Source organism: Phlebotomus papatasi, chromosome 2 (genome assembly GCF_024763615.1).
Source record: "Phlebotomus papatasi isolate M1 chromosome 2, Ppap_2.1, whole genome shotgun sequence".
NCBI lineage: Eukaryota > Metazoa > Arthropoda > Insecta > Diptera > Psychodidae > Phlebotomus > Phlebotomus papatasi.
Window position 1 is genome coordinate 16,046,414 of NC_077223.1, and position 26,325 is coordinate 16,072,738.

Consider the following 26,325-nt stretch of genomic DNA (forward strand, 5'->3'; position numbering starts at 1 on the left):
CATCAAATTCAATTTAGCTCAATCGAATTTGGTATGCGAAAGAATCAGATAGTCATGTGCAAAACATGTGAGAAAGAAAGGGATGCGAATTTCGACTTCATGAAATTTTCCTGATCTAAAAGGTGTGCCGGAGCCATTATGAATTGAATTTTAGAATAAAGAATTGAATCGATCATTTTATCTTAAACCAAATGACTAATTCAATCTATTTTTCCACCCCGTCAGGATCATCTGGCCAGGGTAAGTATCTATTGAAATTTCTTTTGGTGATTAACTGAACTGGAATTGAGAATCTCTATTTGACTTACCAGCTGCTGCTGGAGCTGCTTCAGGTGCTGCTGCCGGAGCTGCCACTGGTGGTGCTGCTGTAGTTGGCGCTGCTGCCGGTGCAGTTGCTGGTGCTGTTCCAGTTGCACCTGCAGCTCCCGCAGCTCCTGCGGTTCCTGCTGCTCCAGCTGCCCCAGCACCCCCAGTATTAGCAGTCCTCGTGAGCTCAGCCGAGAGCAACGAAACAGTCGCACCCGTCAGTCGCGAAAGCCAGGAAGTTCCCCAAGTAGTCACCCTTCTCGTTTAAAATGCAAAATACGGACCGACTCATGGATACCATTAGAAGATAAATAGTCAAAGTTGATATAACACTGAAGTATTGCTAGGGAGATTCTGGAAGGAAATTTACCAGAAACTCCCCTGAAAAATTGTATTTAAAAAGAAAAAAAAAACACTCATTGGTTTCAATATATTAAACCAAATACGAACTTAATTTATTGAAAATCACAATCATTGTTAAAACATAAATTCCACTAGAAAATTGCATCAACTTGCTAAACCAACTGATTCTTTTCTCGCCAAACTAAATCCTTTTCTATATCTTTCTATCTCTCAAAATTTCTACTCTTCCTACTTTTTTCCTGTCCTTCATATCTATTTATTATTTTCTGTTTCTTCTGCATTTTTTTGGATTATCTTTCAGTATGTAAGAAAATAACTAAAGAAATGAATAAATAAATATATCATGCTATAAGCAATTGTCGTCTTTGCTTTTCTTTATCTCAATTATCAGTAATATTGTTGGTATGTGAAAGTTATTTACACAAAAGGCTCTATTTTCTTTCATCTACTTCATTTCAGTTTATATTTTTAGTTCTCTGTTTTAGCAAAAAATAAATACTATTTTCATTAGCATCCATTAATCATCTTTCCAAATATTTGAGAGAAACATTAAAAGTTATAATGCTTTCTTTGCAAGGGACTCCAAAGAATGAGACAAAAGAATGCAGTAAAAATTAAATGGTGTGCTGATTGTCGTGATTTACCCATTTTTTGTCGCATAAAGCAAATCTAACATTTGAAAACAAAAAAAGAAAATTATTTTCACTAGAATTTTACAACCCCTATAGAATCTCCTCTTCTTAATAAGAATTGACATAATTTACTTTTAGAGTAATTGTTTGACATTAATTTCTACTAGTTCGTAATAAATAGTTAGCTTCTCTAAAATCTATTTGGTGTGGAATTCTTTAAAACAGCCGTTTGTTATAAAAAATACTTTTAGAAAAGCCTTTGGATCGATTGACTGAAAGCAAAAGAAAATTTTAGAAAAAAAACAACCTTTTCCAAAAAGCTTTACCAAGTTAAAAGCGCAGAGAAGGGCAAATTATTGCAGACTGCTTAACGTCTTTACCCTGCAGTATTGATCCGATATCGGTGTAAATATTACCCTTTTTAGGTGTGTTATGGGTTAAAGTTACTCTTTTTTCATGTTAATTTTACCCTCAAAAGGTGTAAAATTAACATGAAAAAATGTTTATATATTTTTACACCTAAAAAGTGTTAAAGTTATGACGAAAATAAGTTAATCGTAGCCTCTTTTTTTTCTCAGTGATTACGTTTGAGTGTACATCGATCAATCACTACTGTAATTCCATTTGTAAGTCTATCCAAAATATCGTAATATCCCGGCGGGACCAAAATACACAGTTCACATGACATACAATGTATTTACGACTTATTCGTGGAGGAAAAATACATAGTTACACATGTATTATGTATTTGATGAGTACTTGTCATTCAAAAATACAAGTTCACTCACATACACAGTATAAACTACGTATTTCTGTACTGAGAGTACATATTTGTACGAAAACTCCGTATAAACTACATACTTGTAACTGCAAAATAACTGTCAACACACACATACAGACGCACACGACCAAATGGCGACCAAACAAACTTGTCACATGCACCTGCCGTTTTTATTTCCAAATATTGACGAAATTATAGAAGTCACAAGGATTTTAATATATTTTATTTAACCAGAGGCAACGATTGAACAATTTAGATAATCACAAAGTATCGTGTAAAAAAAAATATTTTGCAAAAACACTCACAGAATGGAATAAAAACACGCGTATTTTAGGTTTGCAACTTCTTTAATATTTTCACTTCACTATTTTCTACAGATAACACAGCATCGCATAATTATTATATTATTATAATCACTGAAATTACTAATAATTGTAACACATAATTTGTAAACAGAATATTCCAATGGAAAATATTTCCCGTTGTCAAAACAGCTGACAACACGCCTGCCAACAGCATTTTCTGTCATACGGGGTTTTTATTATATTTACGATGTATGTAGTACTGCGTATTTACTCTGTAAGAGATAATACTTCACACGGACACACTCACACCAAAGCACACTTCGGGTCTCATTTGGTGCAAATAGTACTGAGTAAAATGTATGGGCGTACATGATGATACTGAGTATTCGTACAACGTATATACACAGTTTATACGTAGTTTGGTCCCGCCGGGATAATCAGTTTTTTCAAGAAAAAAAAAAGATTCGAAGATCGATTTCGAAAGCCGAAGAAGACATTTTTAATTCTCGTTTCGTCCGCATGATGGTTAAAGTGTTTCCTGTTCGAAGTTCGTAGCGTCTCGCAGTGTGAAAAATACTCAACATAGGTCAGTCATCTTTAATTGATTATGGAGGATATCAAGCCAACGAGGCTTTATTCCTGTTCCATTTTTTTTAAAATACTAAACAAAGTAATTCACTTGAAGTTTAACTCTCCAAAACGCTGAATTTTATTGTGGTAACGAGAAGAGTCCGAAATTTTTCAATGTTCGAGAAACTATATAAAGAATTCGATGTAAGCACTTTAAGCATCAACTAAAGCCCTAGCTTTGCTGCTGAACGTATCGCATGCTGTCCAAACGTGAGCTTCCGGAATATGAATCCTCTGGTAGATTTGGTAATTAGTAATTTTTTGTCCTGAACTTACCCAAAAGAAAAACACGTCCTATGGAGACGTTTTTCGGATTTACATCCGACGATCATGGAAGCCATTAGGTGCTCGAAATGAACAAAGAAATTGTGCCGGTGTTCATCAGAAAATTATTCCTCTTTCCAAATTAAAGGTTCGAGTTTTTCTCTAAAGCTTTCGGCCCTTGGTGTAGACCTCCTTCAGTGGGTCGATTTAGAATCTTTTTAATTATTTAAAAAATGTCTAACGTTTGATTACAGCTACGCATCGCCAGATTGGCTCTAAATTTCCGGGGATATTTACTATTTTAGTAATTTTTAACAATTTTTGATATTTTTTTGCTACAAAGAGACACTTCTTGCTGCTTGTTTTGGGTCCCTGAGCGATTTTTAAATACAAAAAGTCAAAATTAAGTTTGAATTTTTCGACCATTGACATTTTATGTAAATAAAATTGTTCGCCTTTTAGCCGAGACACTTTTACAAAATAAAAATCCGGCTATCTTCCCGTTCATTCCAATAGTGTCTTAGATACTTTTTACACAAAAAGTGTTGAAGTTTAAAGAATTCAAACACAGTTTCGAATTTTTGAACTAAATTTTTGCAGGTGGAAAAAAATTATGAAACATCACACTAAGAATCTATTAAAAGTTTTACTCTGTGATTACGAGGGGAATTATAAAGAAATTAGCCAAAAACAAGTAACATTTTGATACTTGAGATATTTCGAAATTTGAATAGGAAGTACTTCGGCCACCATGCGGGCAAAACAAGAAGTAAAATTGTCTTTTCTTTAGCTTTCGAAGTCGATTTTAGGTTTTCTTTTAAACTCAATCTGTCTATGAAGCATGTAAGTACACCATTTGAGACATGCTAAAATTAGAATATTCGCAGAATTTGTGTTGTTTCAGACAGGGGCATGACGTTTCCTATGTTTCCCATATGTTTCTAGCGTGCCGAAAAAACTTTTGAGTTTATTAGCTGTTTTCTGTCATTGTAGAATGAAATAGCAAAAAATTAATTAATAAGCAAAATTAGCAATTGTGTTTCGGGCAGTTTTCGAGTAGTTTCCACGCTTGCCAACTTTGTACGTGAGTGATCGCAGTTGGCAAGCGCAAAGTTCGCAAAGATCAAACACTTGCTATCTTTTTTGGCATTCTCGCCGTTCAGAATTTATATTAATATTAATCTTATCGCCAGATAAACTTTCTAATTCAACTTTCGTCAACCACACCGAATAAAGGTTTACGTCTTGGCTAACATAAAGAATAACTTTGATCATACAAAATTGTGAGAAATTTTCGTCAAAATGGACCATTTCGTCAACATTTTCAATAACCATTATGTACTTAAACCCGGCTATGCGCTGCTTGCTGTAAGTAAATCGTGAAGACCTATAAAAATTTATTTCATAAATTAAAGACAAATAAAAGTGAATATTGTGAAGTTCGCCCAATACCAAATGACTGTTTTAAAAAAATCCACAACTTCCTATTTTTTTATATTTTTGTTCTGTTACAAAAAAAATCAAATCTATACTGATTCATTCATCTAATGCTCTAAAAAAATGTTTGCTCGTTTTAGATTTTTGTCCATGAAAAATATCCATTACTTACTTGCTCATCTCTGAAAAAAATTGTCTAATATTATGGCACAATTTGTTCAGCTCAAGCCATTTGTTTATCGAAAAATTCTGCATGAATATTTAGTGAAATTTGTTTTCTTATTTTTTTTTTTTAGTGAATGTCTCTGGGAAAAAGTTATCTTTTTAATCACATTCTTTCATTCTCACCCCCGTTAATCACTTTTCCCTCAATCATTTTCCTACAAATATTCATTGTATTTTATTTTTGTTTTTGTTTTAGTAAAATGTGCGTTCAACTATTATTTTTTTTCTATTTTGTGGTTATTTTCCACCATCTGTGATTTATCAAATGTGAATGCTTAAGATATAATTTCCTTATAAACTAACTTTTGGGATGGGAAAAATATGCAAATTTTTCAAGATCTTATCAAAGATCTTTTCAGTTTATACCATTCATCGTCATTTCAACACACTCTCCCTCGGATTGAGGGAGATTTTGGCCAATGGAAATACTTTTGTTATCATTACTTAATATCTAAATACTAAGACGAATTTAAATATTTCTACCAAAAAAAATAATAATAATAACAAATTAGGATTATATAAAAAATCAACTACTACATGGCTCAGAGATTGAATTATTTAGAAAATTTTATCTAAAGTGTGAACAAGTCCGAGAAAAAGTACGTATCTGATCAGTTCTATGACAGTAAATAATCTCTCAAGTTTCCTCAGAGCTAATAAACAGGTGATTACGCAGGATACTGCTTCAAAATAACACTCAATCGGTGAGCCACTGTTCAGAGAAACCCCACTTCCTCCTACGTTACCTCATGCCATCCGTGCCCCATTCCGATGCAGCCGAATGGCATCCCCATTGAGACGTAGGACCCTACTCTCGAGAGGACGCACAATGTCGTCTCCACTGAGGAGATCAGTACTCACATCACCATTCGCCAGGACGATACGTTCGTATCCATCCACAGGAATGCCACTGTTGTCCAGATCTGCAGCAAGATGCGTGTCGACACCGCTGTCGCTCACACTCTCACCTTGAACACTGTCCGCAGAATTGGGCGGCAGGAAAGTCTCCCCATGGACAATATGGGGTGCCTCGTTGAATTCATCCAGCTCATCCATGCCTAAGAAACAATTCTTGTTAACTTTTAAAGTAGCAGAGTCAACACTTCAGAAATCGGGGCAAAATCTCGAAAGCCGAAGTTCCGAAAGCCAAAATCCCGAACGCCGAAATTCCGAAAACCAAAATCCCGGAAGTTTAAATCCCGAAAAGCATAAATCTCGAATAGCCTAAATCTCGAAAAGCCAAAATACAAAAAAAAACGAAAATACCGAAAAGCGAAAATCCCGAACGACAAAATTCCGAAACTCAAAATCCCGAAAAAGCCAAAATCGCGAACGACAAAATCCTGAAAGCCAAAATCCAGAAAGTTGAAATCTCGAAAAGCCAAAATCTCGAAAGCCAAAAACCCGTAAGCCAAAATCCCGAAAGCTAAATTCCGAACGTTAAAATCCTGAAAGCCAAAATCCCAAAAGGTGAAAATCCCGAAAGTCAAAATCCTGAAAGCCAAAATGCCGAACGCCAAAATCCCGAAAGCCAAAATCTCGAAAGTCAAAATTCCGAAAGCGAAAATACCGAAAACCGAAAATCCCGAACGCCACAATCCCGAATGACAAAATCCGAAAGCCAAATCCCGAACGCCAAAATCCCGAAAGTTGAAATCTCGAAAAGCCAAAATACCGAACGACAAAATTCCGAAAGTCAAAATCTCAAAAGCCAAAATCCGAACGACAAAATCCTGAAAGCCAAAATCCCGAAAGTTGAAATCTCGAAAAGCCAAATCCCGAAAGCCAAAAACCCGTAAGCCAAAATCCCGAAAGCCAAATTTCGAACGTTAAAATCCTGAAAGCCAAAATCCCAAAAGGTAAAAATCCGAAAGTCAAAATCTTAAAAGCCAAAATGCCGAACGCCAAAATCCCGAAAGCCAAAATCTCGAAAGTCAAAATTCCGAAAGAGAAAATCCTAAAAGCCAAATTCCAATGCCAAAATCCGAAAGCCAGAATCCCGAAAGCCAAAATCCCAAAAGGTAAAAATCCCGAAAGTCAAAATCTTAAAAGCCAAAATCCCGAACGCCAAAATCTCGAAAGTCAAAATTCCGAAAGCGAAAATCCTGAAAGTCAAAATTCCTAAAGCGAAAATCCTGAAAGCCAAGATCCCGAATGTTAAAATCCGAAAGCCAAAATCCCGAACGCCAATATCCCGAAAGTTGAAAACTCGAAGAGCCAAAATCTCGAAAGTCAATATTCCGAAAGCGAAAATCCTGAAAGCCAAAATCTCGAATGCCAAAATCCCGAACGCCAATATCCCGAATGTTGAAATCTCGAAAAGCCAAAATCTCGAAAGCCAAAATACCGAATGATAAAATTCCGAAAGTCAAAATCTCGAAAGCCAAAATTCCAAACGACAAATACTGAAAGCCAAAATCCCGAAAGTTGAAATCTCTCAAAGCCAAAATCTCGAAAGCCAAAAACCCGTAAGCCAAAATCCCGAAAGTCAAATTCCGAACGTTAAAATCCCGAAAGCCAAAATCCCAAAAGGTAAAAATCCCGAAAGTCAAAATCTTAAAAGCCAAAATGCCGAACGCCAAAATCCCGAAAGCCAAAATCCCGAAAGTCAAAATTCCGAAAGCGAATATCATGAAAACCAAAATCCCGAACGCCAAAATCCCGAAAGTTGAAACCTCGAAAAGCCAAAATCACGAAAGTTGAAATCTCGAAAAGCCAAAACCTTGAAAGCCAAAATACCGAACGATAAAATTCCGACAGTCAAAATCTCGAAAGCTAAAAACCCGAAAGCCAAAATCCCAAAATCCAAAATTCTGGAAGTCAAAATCACAAAACCCAAAATCCCGAACATCACAATCCCGATAACAAAATCACAAAAAAAACCAAAATCCCGAAAGTCAAAATCCCGAAAGCCAAAATCTCGAAAGTCAAAATCCCGAAAGTCGAAATCTCAAAAAACCAAAAATCTCGAAATCCAAATTCCCGAAAGCCAAATGCCCTAGTACTTAGTTAAGTTTTCCTTAGTCAAACTTACCTGAAAAGTTACCCGCTAGTAGAAGATATTGTCCAGCCCTATTTGGCCACAGGAACGATGTCATGACGCAGAAAGCTAGACAATCAGCCGAATTTGTGATGCCCAAGAGAAGTTTGTAGCGCCACAAGGGGCTCACCTGAAGTGCAACTAAAGCCACAACAGGCAAGTAAATGAACCACACAAGACTCGATGCTCCAAAATGAAGCAGAAAATCGAGCTTCTTGGTGGAATGTTCATAGCGCATGGTATTCCTCAGTTCCCAGAGGAACCACAGCATAATACTCGACCGGCACACCAAGACAATCCATCCTGGCCACGTCTGATACTCATCCACATCGCTGATGATGTCCACTTCTGTGCGATTCCACACGTACAGCATCACATTGAGTGCACAGTACGGTATCCAAATGGTCATGAGAATTATCCATCCTGTACGACTGATCTGCTGTCGTGTTACTGCCCATCCCTTGGCCAGGAGCAGCAAGATCAGCATGAACAGTGTCTGCAGGATACGAAACACTTCAGATTCTCCCCCAAAAGGAACAAAAAAAAACATGCTTTAACGATTTACTTACCCGGCTAAATATATCAAAAATTTCTCCTGCTGTTGCAAAATTCTCATTGCCTACGCCATTCATTGCAAAGCGTATCATATGTACGAGAATGAGGCATAGACTGGCAAACTCAAGAAGGAGACTGATGGTGAATAGACGTGTCACCGGATGATTCTGACGCCGCATTGCATGAACTTGCAGCGGCACCAGAACCAGATACACTACAAAGAAGATCAGGTACATCTCCAGCGTGTTCTGACGATCGAAGGGAAAGTGCAGTGTCAGCGGGATGTAGGCCGACTGATTGGGGTTTCCATTAACCAGATGAATATCATAGTGAATTTCCGGTGCATGACCCATGTTAAATTTTCCCGGATCAAAGTGATGCCAACGACAAGTGGTTGTGTTCCTGTAGCACGCCACAAGGGACACGTACCAAAATCTATGGACAATACAGAATTGCAGGTTTAATGTTTTTCGTATGTCGTTATCTAAATTGTAAACGTTGGATCTTATACTATAGATAGGCTAAATGAATACAACGTTAGGTCCTAGACACATTTACGACTTAAGCCGAAAGATGGCTTAATGGAAAATGATCGAAATGTAGTTTAACCATTATTGTTTCGAATTTAGAATATAATTACGCTAAGTCGTCTCTCTGCTAATCCTCAGATCTGTCAAGACCCTTATAATTTTTTTCCACGATCCTTAGCGACCTTACTCAAATAAATCGTGCCACAGCCCTACTACATATACGAACCCAAAAATAAATGTTTTTCTATAGACAAAGTCATCAAAGTGTCAGAACCAAAATATAATCCCTCCCAGATCACCTACAAAGTTTTGTATTCCCTTCATATCGATTAGGTGTTCGATTTGTTGCAAACAACTATGCAACAATGCGTAATAAACAAAAAAAATGCAGCTAGTACAGTTACTGATCGAAGCGATGACGATATGTAAACCTATTCCCAAAATAAGACACGCGTTAGGGTCTAAATAAGCTGAGGCTGATTCGCGAGAATGTTTTTAGATATTAAATTTGGCAGTAAAGAATTAGGTAAAGGGAAGACATTGAATTGACCTACAATTCATGATCCTAAAGCGGTCTTCAGACTATAGGTTTAGCCCAGTTCCCGAAGGTCTCAAAATCTTATATAGTGAGCAATTTTATCGCTTTTTGAGAACTTAAATAGGTCTTTCATCATTAATAATCCAACCCTAAGTTAAATTTTGCCAAAAATAGTGGTTGGTAAGAAATTAGAGCCGTTCAGCCATATGGCTAAGGCTTAGGTCTGAAGCCCGTATAAGTCCTTAGTGTAATGCCGGCTTCAGACTGGAGGTTTATTCCAGTTCCCGAAGGTCTCAAAAATCTAAATAACAAGCAATTTTATTGATTTTTCAAAATCTAACGATTCATTTGCCCTTATAATCCAATCCCAAACAACAATTTTCTAAAAAAAAAATCGTGCCTGATTAGGAATTAGAGGAGTCAAGCCAGATGGCTAAGTCTCAGGTATGAAGTCCGTATAAGACAGTTTAGGATGTTTAGGATAAATCTTTGTAGATAAATTATACAGGCTATGTATAAGGTAAAGTACCCTCTAGTCGGCCGGTTTCTCAAGTCGGCCAGTTGAATTATTTAACCAATTTTTTTTAACGTTTAATAGTCAATTTCTATGAAATTTTCACTGATTTACGTTATATATAATATAATACACCTTCTAATGTTAAATCGGTAAGACCATATTATAACAAATCTAAGTAAATTGAATAAATAGTCGCACTGGCCGAGTTGAGAAACCGGCCGACTACAGGGTACTTTACCTTATTATCGAAAATTATCCTGACTCCTGAGCTGAGTCTATTTGGTTCCCTATCCAGAACACTGTGTGACGTCCTATCTAAGAGCTACAGAAGTGAGAAATTATCCAGTCTAGAACGTTAGAACAGTAAGCAGCGTGGTATCTTAATCTAATTTAATTTAATTTATTCAATTTTTAAAAATATAAAATCCCGAAAGAGTATCTATCATGTTGAGCCATTAACTCTTTCCGGACCACAACATATCCAGCGAACGAATTTCAGTAAAACTCACTTTATTGTAACTCTTAGTGGTCAAATATGATACTTTTACAGAGAAAGAATTTTTTCGTCCTCTGGGAAATTGGAAAACTCATGGGTACTCTCGTCCCCAAAAGAACGCAAAGGATACAAACTTCAATTTTCCCAAATCCAATATTATCGATTTTGTAAACTATTTGTGCGTGTCAAAGGACTCCTGTACGATGTTGATAACTAAAACAAGGTGAATTATTGACCAGTATCTTGTGGGATGTCCAGGAAGTGCTAAAAAAGACACCCAGCTCCTGCTTGTCAACAGATTCCTCATAATATTTTACACATAACATACTTTAAAACACATTTCTTTCAACACGATGTTATTGTAGACCAGGGGTGTGCAAGAACCGTTTGAAACCGAATAAACGTCAAAATAAGTTTGTTTAGGTAGCGTTTTGATCATTGATGTACAGTAGACTCTCGCAAATTCGGCTCTTTTAAGATCGGGCTACTTTTTAATTCGGGCATACGATTGGTTTGTTGTCATTTTTCAAGTTTGATTATGGTTATCAAATGAATCAAATATGCTCAAATTTAGCATGGTTTGTCTTAGTTTTGATGTGATTTTGCATTATTGAGGGATTTTCATGCAATTTACGATATATATCAGTGTGTAAACTCAATATCTATATGCACATGTCGCCCGAATTTCTGTCTAATTCGGCTGACATTTCGGTCCTATATGCCCGAATTTGAGAGAGTCTACTGTACAAGTTTCATTTGACGTTTGTTCGGTTTCAAACGGTTTTTGCACACCTCTGTTGTAGACACATTAAGCTTTCTCAAAAGCATAAAAGACACTTTCAGTACAATCAGAATTCACCAAAATCAGGAAGAATAGGAAAAACTTCCCTGAAAACAATTTCCCGCTGTGCCAAATGTCAAAATTATCGACCATATTGGCAAAAATGTCACTCCCGCTTGGAATTTTGTTACAAGGTTGGCGTCAAAAAGCAAATGGCGGGCATTGGCGGGATAACCTTACATTTGACCTCTAGATTTTTGGGGACGAGAGTACCCATAAAGTTTGAACAAGTTTTTTGAAAATTTAAGAAAAAATTGTTTTTCGAATTTATGCAATCTGTAATTGTTAGTTATCATACTTATTGACCCCAAGAGGTTTTTCCTTATTCTGGTCTAGAAATATGAAAAAAGTCACAATATCTGCAAGGAAGTAGAAAATCGAAAATTCACAATTTTTGACCAAAAATATCTTAGCTCAGGAGTTAATTGGGATCCTGCAAAAAATATCCTAGATTTAGACATCCTTATAGTTTGTAATCATCCATAAGAATCGGAATTTTATCGATTCTAAATAGTCTAAAAAAATTATTTTTTTCATGGGTACCCAGAGTCCCAAAGGAGACGAAAGAGTTAAGGTCACTTACGATAATTTTTGTGTAAAATAATTTTAATTGAGCTTATAAAAGTTTCTTTTTCTCATGTGCGTTTAATAAACAAAATTGCGCTGATTTCAAATATGTATCTCAAAATTGGAAAAATGAAGTTACGACAAATGCTAATTTAACTGACGAATGTTCTTCCCACTCGCACCCGGCAGCTCCTAAAAATTGCTGAGAGAAATTGACTCGCATCGCATACCCAGTAGATTCTCGAGTACGCGTGCTGAATACATTTCCCTTTCCCACATTTTGCTCGCATTCGCCTTCGCCTCGCTGTGTCAGAGGATTGGCACTCTGAGTTTGGTCAGCTGGGCTTTTATTAAACGTCACATTTTGATAGTGAAAATTCCTGTGAAAATCACTAAAAATGCCTGAATTGGGAGCTCCTGTCCGTGTTTCACCCCTCATCAAGGTAAATAATACTCAATTTACCCTAGGAAGACTGAAATTCTTGAAAAAATAGTATTGTTTTGCTTTAAACTTAATGCTATGAATCTCTTTGATTGTGTAACATTTTAGCAAGTTTTTGCACATTTTAATCCATAAATTTTCATGATTTTCTATCATATTCTTCATATAGTAAACCTTTAGGTGTTTTTTGAATAAGAAAAAGTGCGAATATGCTATTTTTGGCAAATAATTCACTTTATAATACCACGGCATAACCTAACATTTTTAAAGAACTTCCGGAACACTCAGAGAATATTTTTCTTATACTTTTAGTTCGGTAGATGGTCTTTTCTAACCGTGGGCATTGCCTATGGTGCTTACCATCAGAGCCGTCTTTCCAAAAAAGCAGCCAAAGAAAGGGAAATTGAGAACAAGGCAAAGGAAATTCGGGATGCAAAACTTGGTGAAGAAAAGAAGCGAGCAGCAGCCGGTAAGCCAATTAATTAATTATTCGTGATATTTACAGAAAATTATATTTATCCTCTTTCTTTATGCAGCGGAAATGAAAATGCTGGAAGACATGTCGAAGTCCCAGAAGTAAAAATCTTCACCAAGTTAATATTAAATGAATTATGTAGAAAGCACCCGGGGTAATAAATTAAACGCCCACAAATTATAATAATTTGTGTTGTTTGTGTTATTGAAATACCACAAATTCAATAAAATTGTTTTACCCAATTGTTAAAGATATTCATTCTTCGGAGAAATTTTTAAATTTAAATGTAATAATTACTTAAGAATTTACCCTAAAATATTTTCCATAAGTACACGCATAAGAATTTAATAATATATAAAACTTTAGCGATTGATCTTTATTGCCTTTAGTTTAGGTCAGTATATCTATACAATATTGTCATAGATTATCGCCTCAAAAAATAATTTTGCCTATTCAATATTATATTCAAGTAAATTTCTCCACATATTCTTGGGCGTGCATTTTCGTTAATTTTTCCTGAACAAAATTAGTAACCAAAGTCACGAAAATAAGATAGAATTGATTTTCATAGACTCTATAATCATGATATTCTTAATTATAACTGCATGCTCAGAATATGAAAAAAAAAATTCAAATAGTCAAAAGCTTATAAAAAAGGGGTGACAAAGCATTTTAGGCTTTGCGAAATGCTCGAACTCGTCACTTAGATGCTATACCTCAAAATTATTTTCACATCATTTACCGTTTACCGATTGTCAACCGATTCATAAATCACTCAAAAATCTCTCAAAAACAGTTTTAAAAGGATTAGAATTAATTTTCTCATAAAAATTAGTTATCGGTTATGAACCGGTTCAAACCGATTGGAACGAGTTCAGTTTTGCCGGAAATTCCAAGACCTTTCCAACGACCCCAAACATGACCCCATTCGCTTGATAAATGCGCTCTGTAGTGTCTTTTTTACATTTGACCTTGAAAAATCGTTATTAGGAATGATTCAACGGGATTTTCGTATATAGACGAAATGTTCGCCTAGGTAATCTCTTAAAAAAACATAGTTTTGGAGGGGAAGGGGAGAGGTGGAAGAAAAATTAGGGGCATGTTAACGATCCTTGGGTCGATTTATGGGGGGGGGGGTCCCCCGAAGGTCCCAAGTCGCTATCTCTAACCGTTTGGCCCGTTTGGCCTCTTGAGCTGGCGACAGCCGGGCGGACAGACGGACAAACAGCGTGATGACATTTCTTAGAAATCATCTGAAACTCGAAGATTTGTTGGGAAAAATGTTCTCTATGAAGTAGAAAGTGGAGATTTTGGGGGGAGGTGAAAAAAATCTATGGATTTATACTGCTATCTCTGTGAAGTTCGAGCAGTAACATGAGGCATAAGTAAGTTAATTCGAACAAAAACGGCGAAAGACACCACCATGGTAAGTTGTCTTTTATATGGAGCTATTTGAAGACAGCTCCTCTATGGCCTCTACACACTATAGGAAAATATGTCCATATTAGGCAGTTTTTCCTACACAAGCGTAATGGCCTCTACGAACGGGAGATTTATGTCCATATTGAAGCAAATTACCTATGATTGTGTAGGAAAAACTCTTCAATATGGACATAAATTACTCTAGTGTGTAGAGGCCATTACTCATCTCACAGAATAGATAGGGAAAAATTATTTGGACAGAAATCTAATATAATACATATTATCCCTCCACGTGCGACTTTTAGTGTCCGGAGTAAAATTTGTGGTAAAAATGGGGTGTTCGATGGTGACGTGAATCGTGTGCGAAAGTGGAAACTTGACTTAGCATTCGTACAAATCACCAGTAAATTTTCATTTTCCTTTGAAGAAAAAATATCCCGGAAATTTGTAAATCTTGGTAAATTTTAGCGATTTTTTTTGCCAATTAGATAATCAATAAGGTTTGTATGACAATCTGGAAAAATCATTTAACATGGACATCATTTTTGTGTGCGAAGCCTCAAAGCCTTCCTCTAAACAAACTGGCAGACTGACACCATCCTAAAGTGCAGGGCAACAACTCTGCGAGTACTTTGGCTAAATCTAATCCGAAGCCACCCTTCTTTGACCCAAGGCCTACTTGCGACAATATTGGGAGTTTGGAGCCTTATTGTGGTTCTTAATGAGTTCCTTAATGAAAGACAACAATGGTGCTATTCCAATAAAAATGAACATGTTTTTTTTTAGTATTTTACTGTTCTCAGTGCTTCTACACAATCGAATGTATGTTGTTTCCTATCTCGATTGTTCGATGGTTTTAGAACACGGACAGGACTGAAGAAAACAGTTGAGACAGAAAACAATAAAAGGAAAAGTCTATAATGAAGAAGCACTTGAGAACAGTGAAGTGCTAAAAAAATATTCAAGAGAAAAGTGATGATTTTTTAGCACATGACTATTCTTATGACTTATGAGCTACTGCATTATCGACTGTTTTTCGTATTGATTTTGTATTGTTTTCCCCTGTCCTCGTCGTGTTCTAAAACCACCAAACAGTCGTGACAGAAACTAACGCAAAAACAGCGTCTGTGTAGAAGCACTTGAGAACAGTAAAGTACTAAAAAGCATGTTAGTTGTTTATTGGAATAGCACCATTATTGTCTTTCATTAAAGACGCCAAAATAGAACTTTAACGAATAAAAACGAAAGGTACAATAAATAACGCGATGCCCTGGCTTGTTTTTGGGACCACATTAATTTACAACCCTCTCTACGATACTCCTCTGAAAGGATAAGTCCTTGTATCGTATGACATTAAAAACGTTCTTAGGAGAAATAAGCACCGCTCCGAGTGATATCCAATGATGCCAATTTCCTGCTAATGGGGGCTTTAACCGTTTTATATAGAAGCTAAAAGGGTCTTCAGATTAGAGTTTCCAGTTCCCGAAAGTCTGAAAATCCTACTTGCAACATATTTTATTGATTTTTCAGAACCTAATACTTCATTAGTATTAAGTTCTGAATTAGTAACTTGCTTCAATATAGACATAAATGTCTCTAGTGTGTAGAGGCGGTAGAGGCCATAAGTCAAAATTTTCCAAAACAACTTGATTTATAAGAAATTAGGGAATTTAAGCCATGTGGCTAAGTCTCAGGTCTGAATCCCGTATAGAGCTAAAAGACCTGACTAACTTTCGTCAAAAAGTATGAAATATAAAGATATTCTACAAAGTTATTTAATTACTAAGATTTTTATCTAAACTTTTAAACGATAAAATTCATCCTACATTAACTAAAAACATTTAATTCTTTAAAATTAATAGTAAATATTCTCCAACATTTCTAAGGGAGCTATTTAAATATTTTAAAATCGACTGCATATAGTTTAGAATGTTAGGAAAAATAATGCAATATTGCATAAATAATCTTCATAATAATGTCATAAAATACATATTTCTCCTTTCAGAAAATTACTTAAATTACTTTTACTACGATTGATATAGTTTCGGAATAACATAACTTTCCACTTCCAATTTCCAAATGATGTATGTTATAATATAATTTATGGATATTCAAAACTTTAACTCATATATTTAATTTCATTTTCTTCTTTCACTCTTCCAGAATTATGTTTCAAAATTCATTATAAATTTCATAAGTTTTTACCTAGATTCTGTATTTATGTTCACTGTGATGAATTCTATATAAATAGTTATCTTGCTATTGTACAACATTGGATAGAGATACCGAAAGGGATTATATTTCACTCCTTTTAAAAGATTCAACAATGCTCGTAATTTCTTGAAGTTGTAGCATGAATGCAAGAGTAACAGAATGGAAGGTGCAAAACACAAAATATTACACTGAAAAATTCAGCAAAAAGAAGAAAAATTTAAAACGTTATGTAAGTCTTTTTTTTTTGTTATTTCGGTTAAACCACCTTCAAATACAGAGAGTTTTACCTTCATTACATATTTAACAAACAATTTAATGTTTTATTTATTCTTTTTTGTGAAATTAAATGTACTCTATTTCTTTCAGTTTACGAGCAAATACCGACTAATTCTTTGAGCTTTCAATTGTGCAAAATCTCATTGCAGCTGAGAAAGAAATTCTTCTTTTGACAGAGAAATTTCAGCAAACTCTTTTCAAGTATATCATACTAAATATTCTGCGCAATTACACTAAAAACCACTCACTAATGAAGAATTTTCTTTTGCAAAAATATGCTATTCACCACATTCTTCTGCAATATGGCTTTATAGACAGTGTCTCCAATAAAAATACCTTCTCCTGAGTGGGTGAGCGATAAAACAAAAAAAAAATATCTTACTGGAAAATTTATGCAATTTCAAGGTTTTTCAGTGGAATGTTTATCTTGGAGACCATGCAAATTTATAGAAAATTCAATAATTTGATAAACATTTCGTAAAAAAAATGGTTCTTCAAATGTGATTCAGCTTTCATATTTACATAATTTTTTATCATTTTTAATTTTTTACTCAATGAGTTTGTAAATGAAGTAACGTGAAGAACACGTAATTGGGATTGGTAATTAATACAAAATAAGGTCAATTGAATTACCCTTTTGGTATATCAATCAGTGACATTATTTTTTTTATGTTAATTAATGCATTTTATGCTAAAGAAGACATGTCTTTTCCTTTTGGTCAATGTGTAATTTATATTATTAATAATTAATATAATAATTATTTATTATACATGGACAAATTTGTCATATTGCATTTTTACTGATCCAGCACACCGCAAGTCTACGGTACCGAAGTCAAATAAATACGATTAAATATATTCGTTTAAGTTTTTAATCATGAAAAAACGCGAATATATAGTCAGATAATCTGATTAATGTGGCTTATCTGATATACAAAACTTTAAAAAAAATGATCGAACTCTCTAATCTAACAATCAATCAATTTTCTAGACACTTGTAGATTAACTTTGTAAAGGCTTGAAGGTAGGAGGTTCTTGAGCTTAATCATCTTAAGAAGAATTGAAAGTTCTCTCTTGCACTTCACGTTCTAAATAGAGGAAAGTGGTCCATCTTCTGAACGCGCCAGACGCCAAATAGGGGAAAGTGCCCATGCTTTATACGAGCCAAGCTTGATAATAACTATTTTTTTCCTACGTTAATCAATAATTGTGACTCATAGTAATATATTTTAATAGCTGGTCCTAAGACTCACATTTCCTAAAAAAAAATAGGATTCCAGTTCTTTTTTCCTAGTTTCAGGAAGCAAAAATCAAAAATGGGTCCAAAACTGTAATTTCGATTACTGCATTTTTTCCCTTTCTTTGGAATCAAAAGAAATATTTTAAATATATTTAAGACTTTTTTTTTTTGAAAACTGAAAAATGGTAAAATCCGAAGGTCGGAAACCGACCACATTCGTTTATGCCCTAGGTAGGCACGCTTTCGACTTAAGCAAAGAGACGGTTTAACATATTTATAATCAAAATAATTTGTTAGGGTGCGATTAGCATTTTTTCCTCATAACTTTAACACTTTCTAGGTGTAAAAATATATCAACATTTTTAATGTTAATTTTGCACCTTATTAAGAGTAAAATTAACATGAAAAAGAATACCTTTAACACCTAATACGCCTAAAAAGGATAATATTTACACCGATTTTGGATCAATACTGCAGGGTAAAATTAACATTTCCGGAATGTAATTTCAACTTTTTCGGATTTCTCTCAGTGATGGAAACAACAATTTTTTTAGACTATCTAGAATCGATAAAAATTCGATTCTTGTGGATGATTACAAACTTTAAGGATGTCCAAATCTAGGATATTTTTTGCGTGATCCCAATTAACTCCTGAGCTAAGATATTTTTGGTCAGAAATCGTGAATTTTCGATTTTTTGCTTTCTTGGACTTTTTTGATATTTCTAGACCCGAATAAGGAGAAACCTCTCGGGTCCAATAAGTGTGATAACTAACAATTGCAGATTGCATAAATTCGAAAAACATTTTTTCTTAAATTTTCAAAAAAACTTGTTCAAACTTTATGGGTATTCTCGTCCCCAAAAATCTAGAGGTCAAATGTAAGGTTATCCCGCCAATGCCCGCCATTTGCTTTTTGACACCAACCTTGTAAGAAAATTCCAAGCGGGAGCGATATTTTTGCCAATATGGCCGATAATTTTGACATTTGGCATCGCGGGAGATTGTTTTCAGGGAAGTTTTTCCTATTCTTCCTGATTTTAGTGAATTCTGATTGTCCTGAAAGTGTCTTTTATGCTTTTGAGAAAGCTTAGCTTAATGTGTCTACATTCTACAATAACATCGTGTTGAAAGAAATGTGTTTTAAAGTGTTATGTGTAAAATATTATGAGGTATCTGTTGGCAAGCAGGAGCTGGGTGTCTTTTTTAGCACTTCCTGGACATCCCACAAGATACTGGTCAATATTTCACCTTATTTTAGTTATCAACATCGTACAGGAGTCCTTTGACACGCACAAATAGTTTACAAAATCGATAATATTGGCTTTTGGAAAATTGAAGTTTGTATCCTTTGCGTTCTTTTGGGGACGAGAGTTCCCATGAGTTTTCCAATTTCCCAGAGGAGGAAAAAAATCTTTCTCTGTAAAAGTATCATATTTGACCACTAAGAGTTACAATATAGTGAGTTTTACTGAAATTCGTTCGCTGGATATGTTGTAGTCCGAAAAGAGTTAAGTAAAATACCTAGATTATACATATTTTCATAGGAAATTTATTCTTCTACACCTTTGTAAAACACCGTTTTCACTACGAGAAAAGTGAGAAAACGAGAAAAGCGCTTTTCAAGCTATTTTAGAAAAAAAAACATACACAAAAGACTGCAAATCGTTTGACCAATGCAAACAACAAACGGCGAGACATGATAATGACGTTTCTTTTCGCCGTGAGACATCAGAAATTGCTTCGCTTTTTTGTTACTTTTTGCTCTATACCTTTTGTTACTTTTTACCCCAAGTGGCCATTTTTAATAAAAGGATTTCTGGAGAAAAGAACCTTTGTGAAATTCTAAAATAGATAGCGGATTCGTATTCAAAAAATCCAAATTATTTAGAAAATATTCACCAAGTGCATCAATTTTGGAAAAAATGTAATAATTGTTATCGCACGGAAAATATTTCAAAAATAGGGCTAAAAATTTAGATATTTTTTATTTTCTAAATTCCTTGTTCGAATCCTAAGAAACATACGACATTGGAGAAGACCTATGGTAGCTATCTATGGAAAAAATTTTAAGCCGCTATCTTTTTTACCTTGGAAGATATTGAATTTTGAATTTTTCGATTTGTTACTTTTTGCCCCAGTCTCCCCTACTCTTACTAAAGAACAAGCGTTCTTAGAATATTATTCCCCGAATAAAAATCAAAAATGCGTAGCTATTTACAAACTCTGTAATGCAATATTTGATTAAAACAATAACATAAATTCTTATCTGACATTAAAGCGTCCAGTGGAAGACGGAAGACCGAGAACTCAGAATGATAAGGAAATCATTAGAGCTTAAAAGTGTTCCATATTATTGGATATATGACTTACATAATGTTAACTAGAATAATGGACTTAAAGAAATTATTGCAAACATAAACCTGGATGCATAAAATAGTGTGATATAGATATGTATACACAATCTTCAAAGCAATCGTAAAATTGCCTAATTCTATTCCATCTTTGCAATAATAAACCTCCCACAACAATAATGTGAATTAATTAGAGCGCAATACTTTCTTTTCTGCAAGCCTTTTAAGACTTTGCAGAAGAAACTGAGCTGAATTCTTGCTTTTTGTTCAGAAGTTTTTATTGAGTATGTTGCTGAATTGTTGGGGGAAGACAATGACCATTGGAGAGTGGAATTGTTTGGGAGAATTTTGGAATTTTCTTCAGACATGCCCAATCAATCAAGCACTTGTTTAATTAGAGCTACGACGGAGTGAACGGATGGTTGGCGATGGAAAGAGAAAGTTTATATGGATTTACCTGGGTTGGATGAGATCGCTGATGACGTAGGTAAACTGACTTCCGGAGACCACATTGGCTGGAGTATCCTCATCCCAGCAGAGTTGGCCCTTCCTGCAGGGCACCTGCCTCAAGTAGTCCACCTTGGCATGGGGATTGCATTCTGCATTGTAGGCAATTTTATCAAGGGTGGAGAACATCCTCTGACACGCAGCTTCACGATCCAGGAGTGTTCGATTGCCGTAGAAGCCCTCAAGGAAGGTGTACTTGTCCAGGACAGCAAAGGTAAGATTGACAGGGTAGTAATTCTCTTTGGCTGTAATGTTGCCATAGATGTAGCCATAGGAATCTCTCTGGGAGTGCCGTTCTGTCTTCTGGAAGCCGAATTTGATGAGGAACTTGAAGAAATCCGACGGATCGAAGGTCCCCGTCAAGTGGGTGGCATTTGTCAGGAGGAGTTGATGGATCAGGAACCAGAGGAGCTGCCTCAGGCATATCCTCCAAAAACCACTCATTGTCTTTCACATACACTTGGCACAGCACTTCTGATATCATCCAATCACTCTACACAACAATTTTCCAGCATTTTCACTATAAAGCCCTTCTTTCACGTCGCGAAAAACAACCTTCGCGGAAGCTTTCACGAACATTGAATGACAGAATCAAAATATCGCCACATATTTCGCCACTTCCCCATCTTTGCCGTAATCGGTTCAACCGATTACATTTCCCGCCAAAAATTGATTTACCTTTTCCGTTATTTTCTGCGCATTTGATATCACTTTTTTCACGGCTTCGTAGGAAATTAACATTATACATTCCCCCATACTACCTATGTGCTACAATGCTCACTCATCTATCCACGTCATCTGTGTTGGCGTGTCTCCTGAAGAATTCTTGTGAAATATAATCCACTCTCACTGCAATTCAATCTATTGTATAATAGGAGTATAATTTAATGGGAATGCACCAAAAAGGAGCGCCAAACCCATTTATTGCATTTCTCCACCATGGAAAATCATCCTCCGCACCCTTTTTGACCCCATCATCATCAATTAACACTAAAAGCCCAAGGAGATGTGCCACATAGCAGCCATAGAGGAGGAAAATGGGCCAGTAAAGTCTATCGATTGAAAAGTGAAAATTAATGGAAAGATAATATTCAGGTGAATCTGAAGATTCTAAAATGGGCTTAAAAAGCATTAAAATATTTTAACTATTTCCTGACCATAATGCATAATATATCCAGCAATTTTTCCAAAAGCTTATGTCCCTGTAAGAAATTTATGGTGACAAAAATCTTTTCCGATTCACAAATATAGGGGCTCAATATAGGGGAAAGTGGGGCTATTATGAGATTTAGGACTACATTGATACGCGATATTTTCGCGTTACTTATAAATAGAAGTCTTACAATTATTTTACTTAATTCCATATTTGTTTTGTAGAGCGAAATTACTTTATTTTCTTAAAGCCTAGTTTCATTTATAAACATGCAAAAAACCGTATATAAATGTAGCCCCACAGCTCAATGTAGCCCTACATCCCCCTATACTTAATCTTCTTCTTAAAAGAGTTATAGAATAAAGATATAATATAATTGGTATAAAAGACTTAATAAAAAAAATTAAAAACATAAGAAAAATACTTGAAAAGTTTGAAAAAGCAAAAAAACATACTGATACACTCTGTCAAGACTGAAAAATGTACTTTTCCATAAGAAATGCTTTTAAAAAGTGTTGCAAGGTCTATATTCTTAGAGACGATATAGTTAGCACACCAGTTTCTAGTCAAAGTAGGGGAGACTGGGGCAAAACTTGTCAAAACGCATATTTAATTCTTTCACGAGCTCTGACTGGGTTATCACACTTGCACATTGAAATTTTAATATGAGTCACATTAATTGTCGCTGGTGAGAGTCCAAATGTATAATTTGTGTGTTTGAATCATTTTATATTCAAAATTTGATCTATTTGTTGATAAAAAAGGTAGACTTGGCCCGCAAAATTTAATATAAATTTATTTATAACATTAATGCGATTTTCTCTTTAATTTTTTAATGTGAAAAATATTTATGCTTTAGATAAATTTAAACTTATTTTTGCAGGCCAAGTCCACTTCTTTATCAATAAATAGAAAAACCCCAAATATTAAGTGACTCAAAGACACAAATAACATATTTGGACTCTCACAAGCGACAATTAATGTGAATCACATTAAAATTTTAATGTGCAAGTGTGATAACGCCGTGAGAAAACTTAAACTTAAACGTTTTATAACGTTTTTTTAAATCAAAAAATAAGGCATTTAGAGGTATCGGAGCAGGATGTCGTCTATGGCAAAAATGTAGTCCAATGTGGAATCTATTGTATGCGGAAGAGAGTTTATTAATATTTAGTTTAGTTTAGTTTATATGATTTTTCAAAAGTTGCTTTTTTAGGTCATTTTTCAGAAATTTTAGTTTGATTTTGTTTTTCCGCCCCCAAGGATTTTTTGAAAAAATATGACATAATTTTCAAATACTACTTACTACTTACTATTTACCTTTCAAACGGATGCCCATTTATTAAGTTCTGTACACTAGAACCGGAGAAATAATTGATAATATGAGACAAAACAGCAAAAACAAAAAAAATAATTAAAGAAAATTGTTACGTATAGGAGAAAAACCAAGAACAGATTCTTGATCAGGGGACTCGACTCTACCAAACGTACCATGTGAGATCCGTGTGCCAAAAAAAGTTGTCAATTTATTGCATAGTGTAATTGATTCGACAATTCGGAGGCCCATTATCACTGAAAAAATTGCACATCAATATTTAGATTTAACGGAACTCTAATCTATCTGTTTAAATCGTTTGTACGATTGGTTTATTAGTTTTAAAATAACTTTTATGTAATTTTTCTAAGCCGTGTTTTTATGACATTAGGGCACTAGCGAAAACCATCTTTTCACTTTGAGTCCATGAAAATGTCACTCTGCAACCTTAAAATTCAGGCAACAGGTTGAAGATTATGTCAATTGTCGATAAAATTTGAGGATTACAATAGGTGTAATTATGAAAGAATCACATCTAATGATAGAGTTGCCTCTTTTAAATTATCATTCATGGACCTTTTTTAAAATATAGGATGGACACAGGTAGGGGAAAGTGCCCATGCTTGATACCATTAAAAGCTCCGTAATGACTAAATTTTCTATGTTTCACAATATATATGTGACTCATCGCAACCATATTTTAAAAACTATGGGAAAGTGGCCAGTTTTTAAAATATATTGCGGAGTCACGTTTATTGATAAAATCATAGGAAAAATTTAGTCATTACGAAGCTTCCAATGGTATCAAGCATGGGCGGGCACTTTCCCCTAGAATTTATGAATTTATCACCACCCACAAAAACAGTGTCCCCAAGTAAAAATATTTTTACATAAATATTAATACTGATAAATCCTCTATCTGCCTATGTCAGCAGTTTTCCTATGTTAGCAGCGACATTAATTAAGAAAAAACTTATGAAATATCGAGTATCAAAATTACAGTTTTGGACCTATTTTTGATTTTTGCTTCCTGAAACTAGGAAAAAAGAGCTAGGATTCTAATTTTTTCAGGAAGTGTGAGACTTAGGACCAGTTATCAAAATATATTGCTATGAGTCATAACTATTGATTAACAAAGGAAAAAATAGTTATTATTAAGCTTGGACCGTATCAAGCATGGGCACTTTCCCCTACATCTGAAAAGAGACACTGGCAGATCCAGGGTTTCGACTTAGAGGGTTGGTAACCGCATTGTAAGTATCGCTTATATAGTGACCTTAATAATAATCTGTTCCAAAATTTCAGAGTTCATTAGTTTCTGAAGGAAAATAGGCCCGAAATATTATAAAAAATGAAGCGAAAATTGAGCAAAATGGTAAGAACGGTTTGATGATTCCTAGAATTTTACAGGTAAGAAAGTCCGATCTGAATAAAAGGTTGTAGATTACCTTTTTAACGTATTTTAAGTAATAATAAGAAATTGCTTTAGTAGCATAAAGGCTTTATCCCATTACTTTCAAAAGGATAATAAAATAATGCAAAAATTTAAAGCGCTCCTTCGTTAACTGCCTCAATCTCCCCTATCAATTTTTTAGCTTTTGGTATTCGGTAGGTAGGATGTAACCATAACTTATGGATGTCATTACACTTAGAAATTACAGTAGGCTTCGCTAATTCGGTTCTTTTAAGATCGGGCTACAATTCGGGCAGCAGTTATAGATTTGAAAAGTTTCTTGTCATTTTTCGAGTTTGATTATGATTATCAAATGAAGCAAATATGCTCAAATTTGCCATGGTTTGCCTTAGTTTTGATGTGATATTGCATTATTAAGGGATTTTCATGAATTTTACAATAAACATGAGTATGTAAACTCAATATGTGTATGCAGATGAATAAAACATCGTTGCATTTAAAAAAATTTGTTGGCCGAATTTCTTTCTAATTCGGAGGACATTTTGGTCCCAAATGCCCGAATTTGAGAGTTTACTACATATCACCTAAAGGAGATTTCAAAAAATCACAAAATTATAAATCACCAAATACTGTTAACATTGTAAGATTTTTTGAAATGTGTTTTAGGTAAAAATTTACGATTTTTTGCGATCTATTCATAAATGTACAATGTCCTGCAATCATGACTAAACTCTAGTAAATATTAAGTCAAGAAGACGTAATTTAAATGTCTTAAATTCTATGCCAAATATGCCAACATTGAATGACTAAGATTAAATTATTTAAAAATTTGGCATCGTATTAACTTATGACAATTAAAAATACCACTTTTATGAACTACATGCTACAGAATAATAAAATTACTAAAATCTACGTCATGAGGACTGGATTTTGCTACTTGGGTATTATAAATAGGGCGTTAAAATGTACTTTTCATAGATTTGTGCATAGACGTGACACTTATACGAAAGTACCCATAGTTAAAAGCATTCTCTATTAAGAATTCATACAAAATTTGGTTATCACCGAGTTATCCTTAACCAAGTGTATAAATTCTTTTTAATTTTAGAATATTACTTCTTATCTTAAATTGTTGAAAAATATGTAAATATTTCTCAGCAAGATTTTCCGCAGAAATTCACACACTTTTTCCACTTTAAGCCAATTCATCAAGAGTGACTTGGCAAGGTTGTCTCAGGTCACTTCTTGTCGTTTGGCTATCACACGACCAAATCTCCCATGCGAATCCACCAGAGCGGGGAGTTTGAAAAAGTGGCTCAGTAATTAGATCAGCCTGAGTGAGAAAGTAAAAATCAATGGAAAATAAACCCCTTTTTTTCTAGGCCCTCTCTCTCTTTTAGCTCCATCAAAATATTTGTAAACTGAAGAAGGGCATAGCAATGAAAAGGATTTGATAAATAGCGCGTCAGGTTCAATTAAGTGGGTGCT

General features: G+C 34.7%; 2 protein-coding genes across 2 annotated transcripts; one reads left to right on the forward strand and one right to left on the reverse strand.

The window, feature by feature from the left end:
- Positions 1 to 729: 729 nt before the first annotated feature.
- LOC129802801 (integral membrane protein GPR180) lies at positions 730 to 21,590 on the reverse strand. Its single transcript, XM_055848902.1, has 4 exons — positions 20,906 to 21,590; positions 8,553 to 8,973; positions 7,978 to 8,479; positions 730 to 6,001 (listed from the first exon to the last, which is right to left on the reverse strand). The coding sequence occupies exons 1-4, from the start codon at positions 21,397 to 21,399 to the stop codon at positions 5,691 to 5,693; spliced, it is 1,728 nt and encodes a 575-aa protein (XP_055704877.1). The 5' UTR covers positions 21,400 to 21,590; the 3' UTR covers positions 730 to 5,690.
- Positions 12,337 to 13,186, forward strand: LOC129802814 (ATP synthase subunit e, mitochondrial). Its single transcript, XM_055848915.1, has 3 exons — positions 12,337 to 12,470; positions 12,782 to 12,938; positions 13,006 to 13,186. The coding sequence occupies exons 1-3, from the start codon at positions 12,426 to 12,428 to the stop codon at positions 13,047 to 13,049; spliced, it is 246 nt and encodes an 81-aa protein (XP_055704890.1). The 5' UTR covers positions 12,337 to 12,425; the 3' UTR covers positions 13,050 to 13,186.
- Positions 21,591 to 26,325: the final 4,735 nt, after the last annotated feature.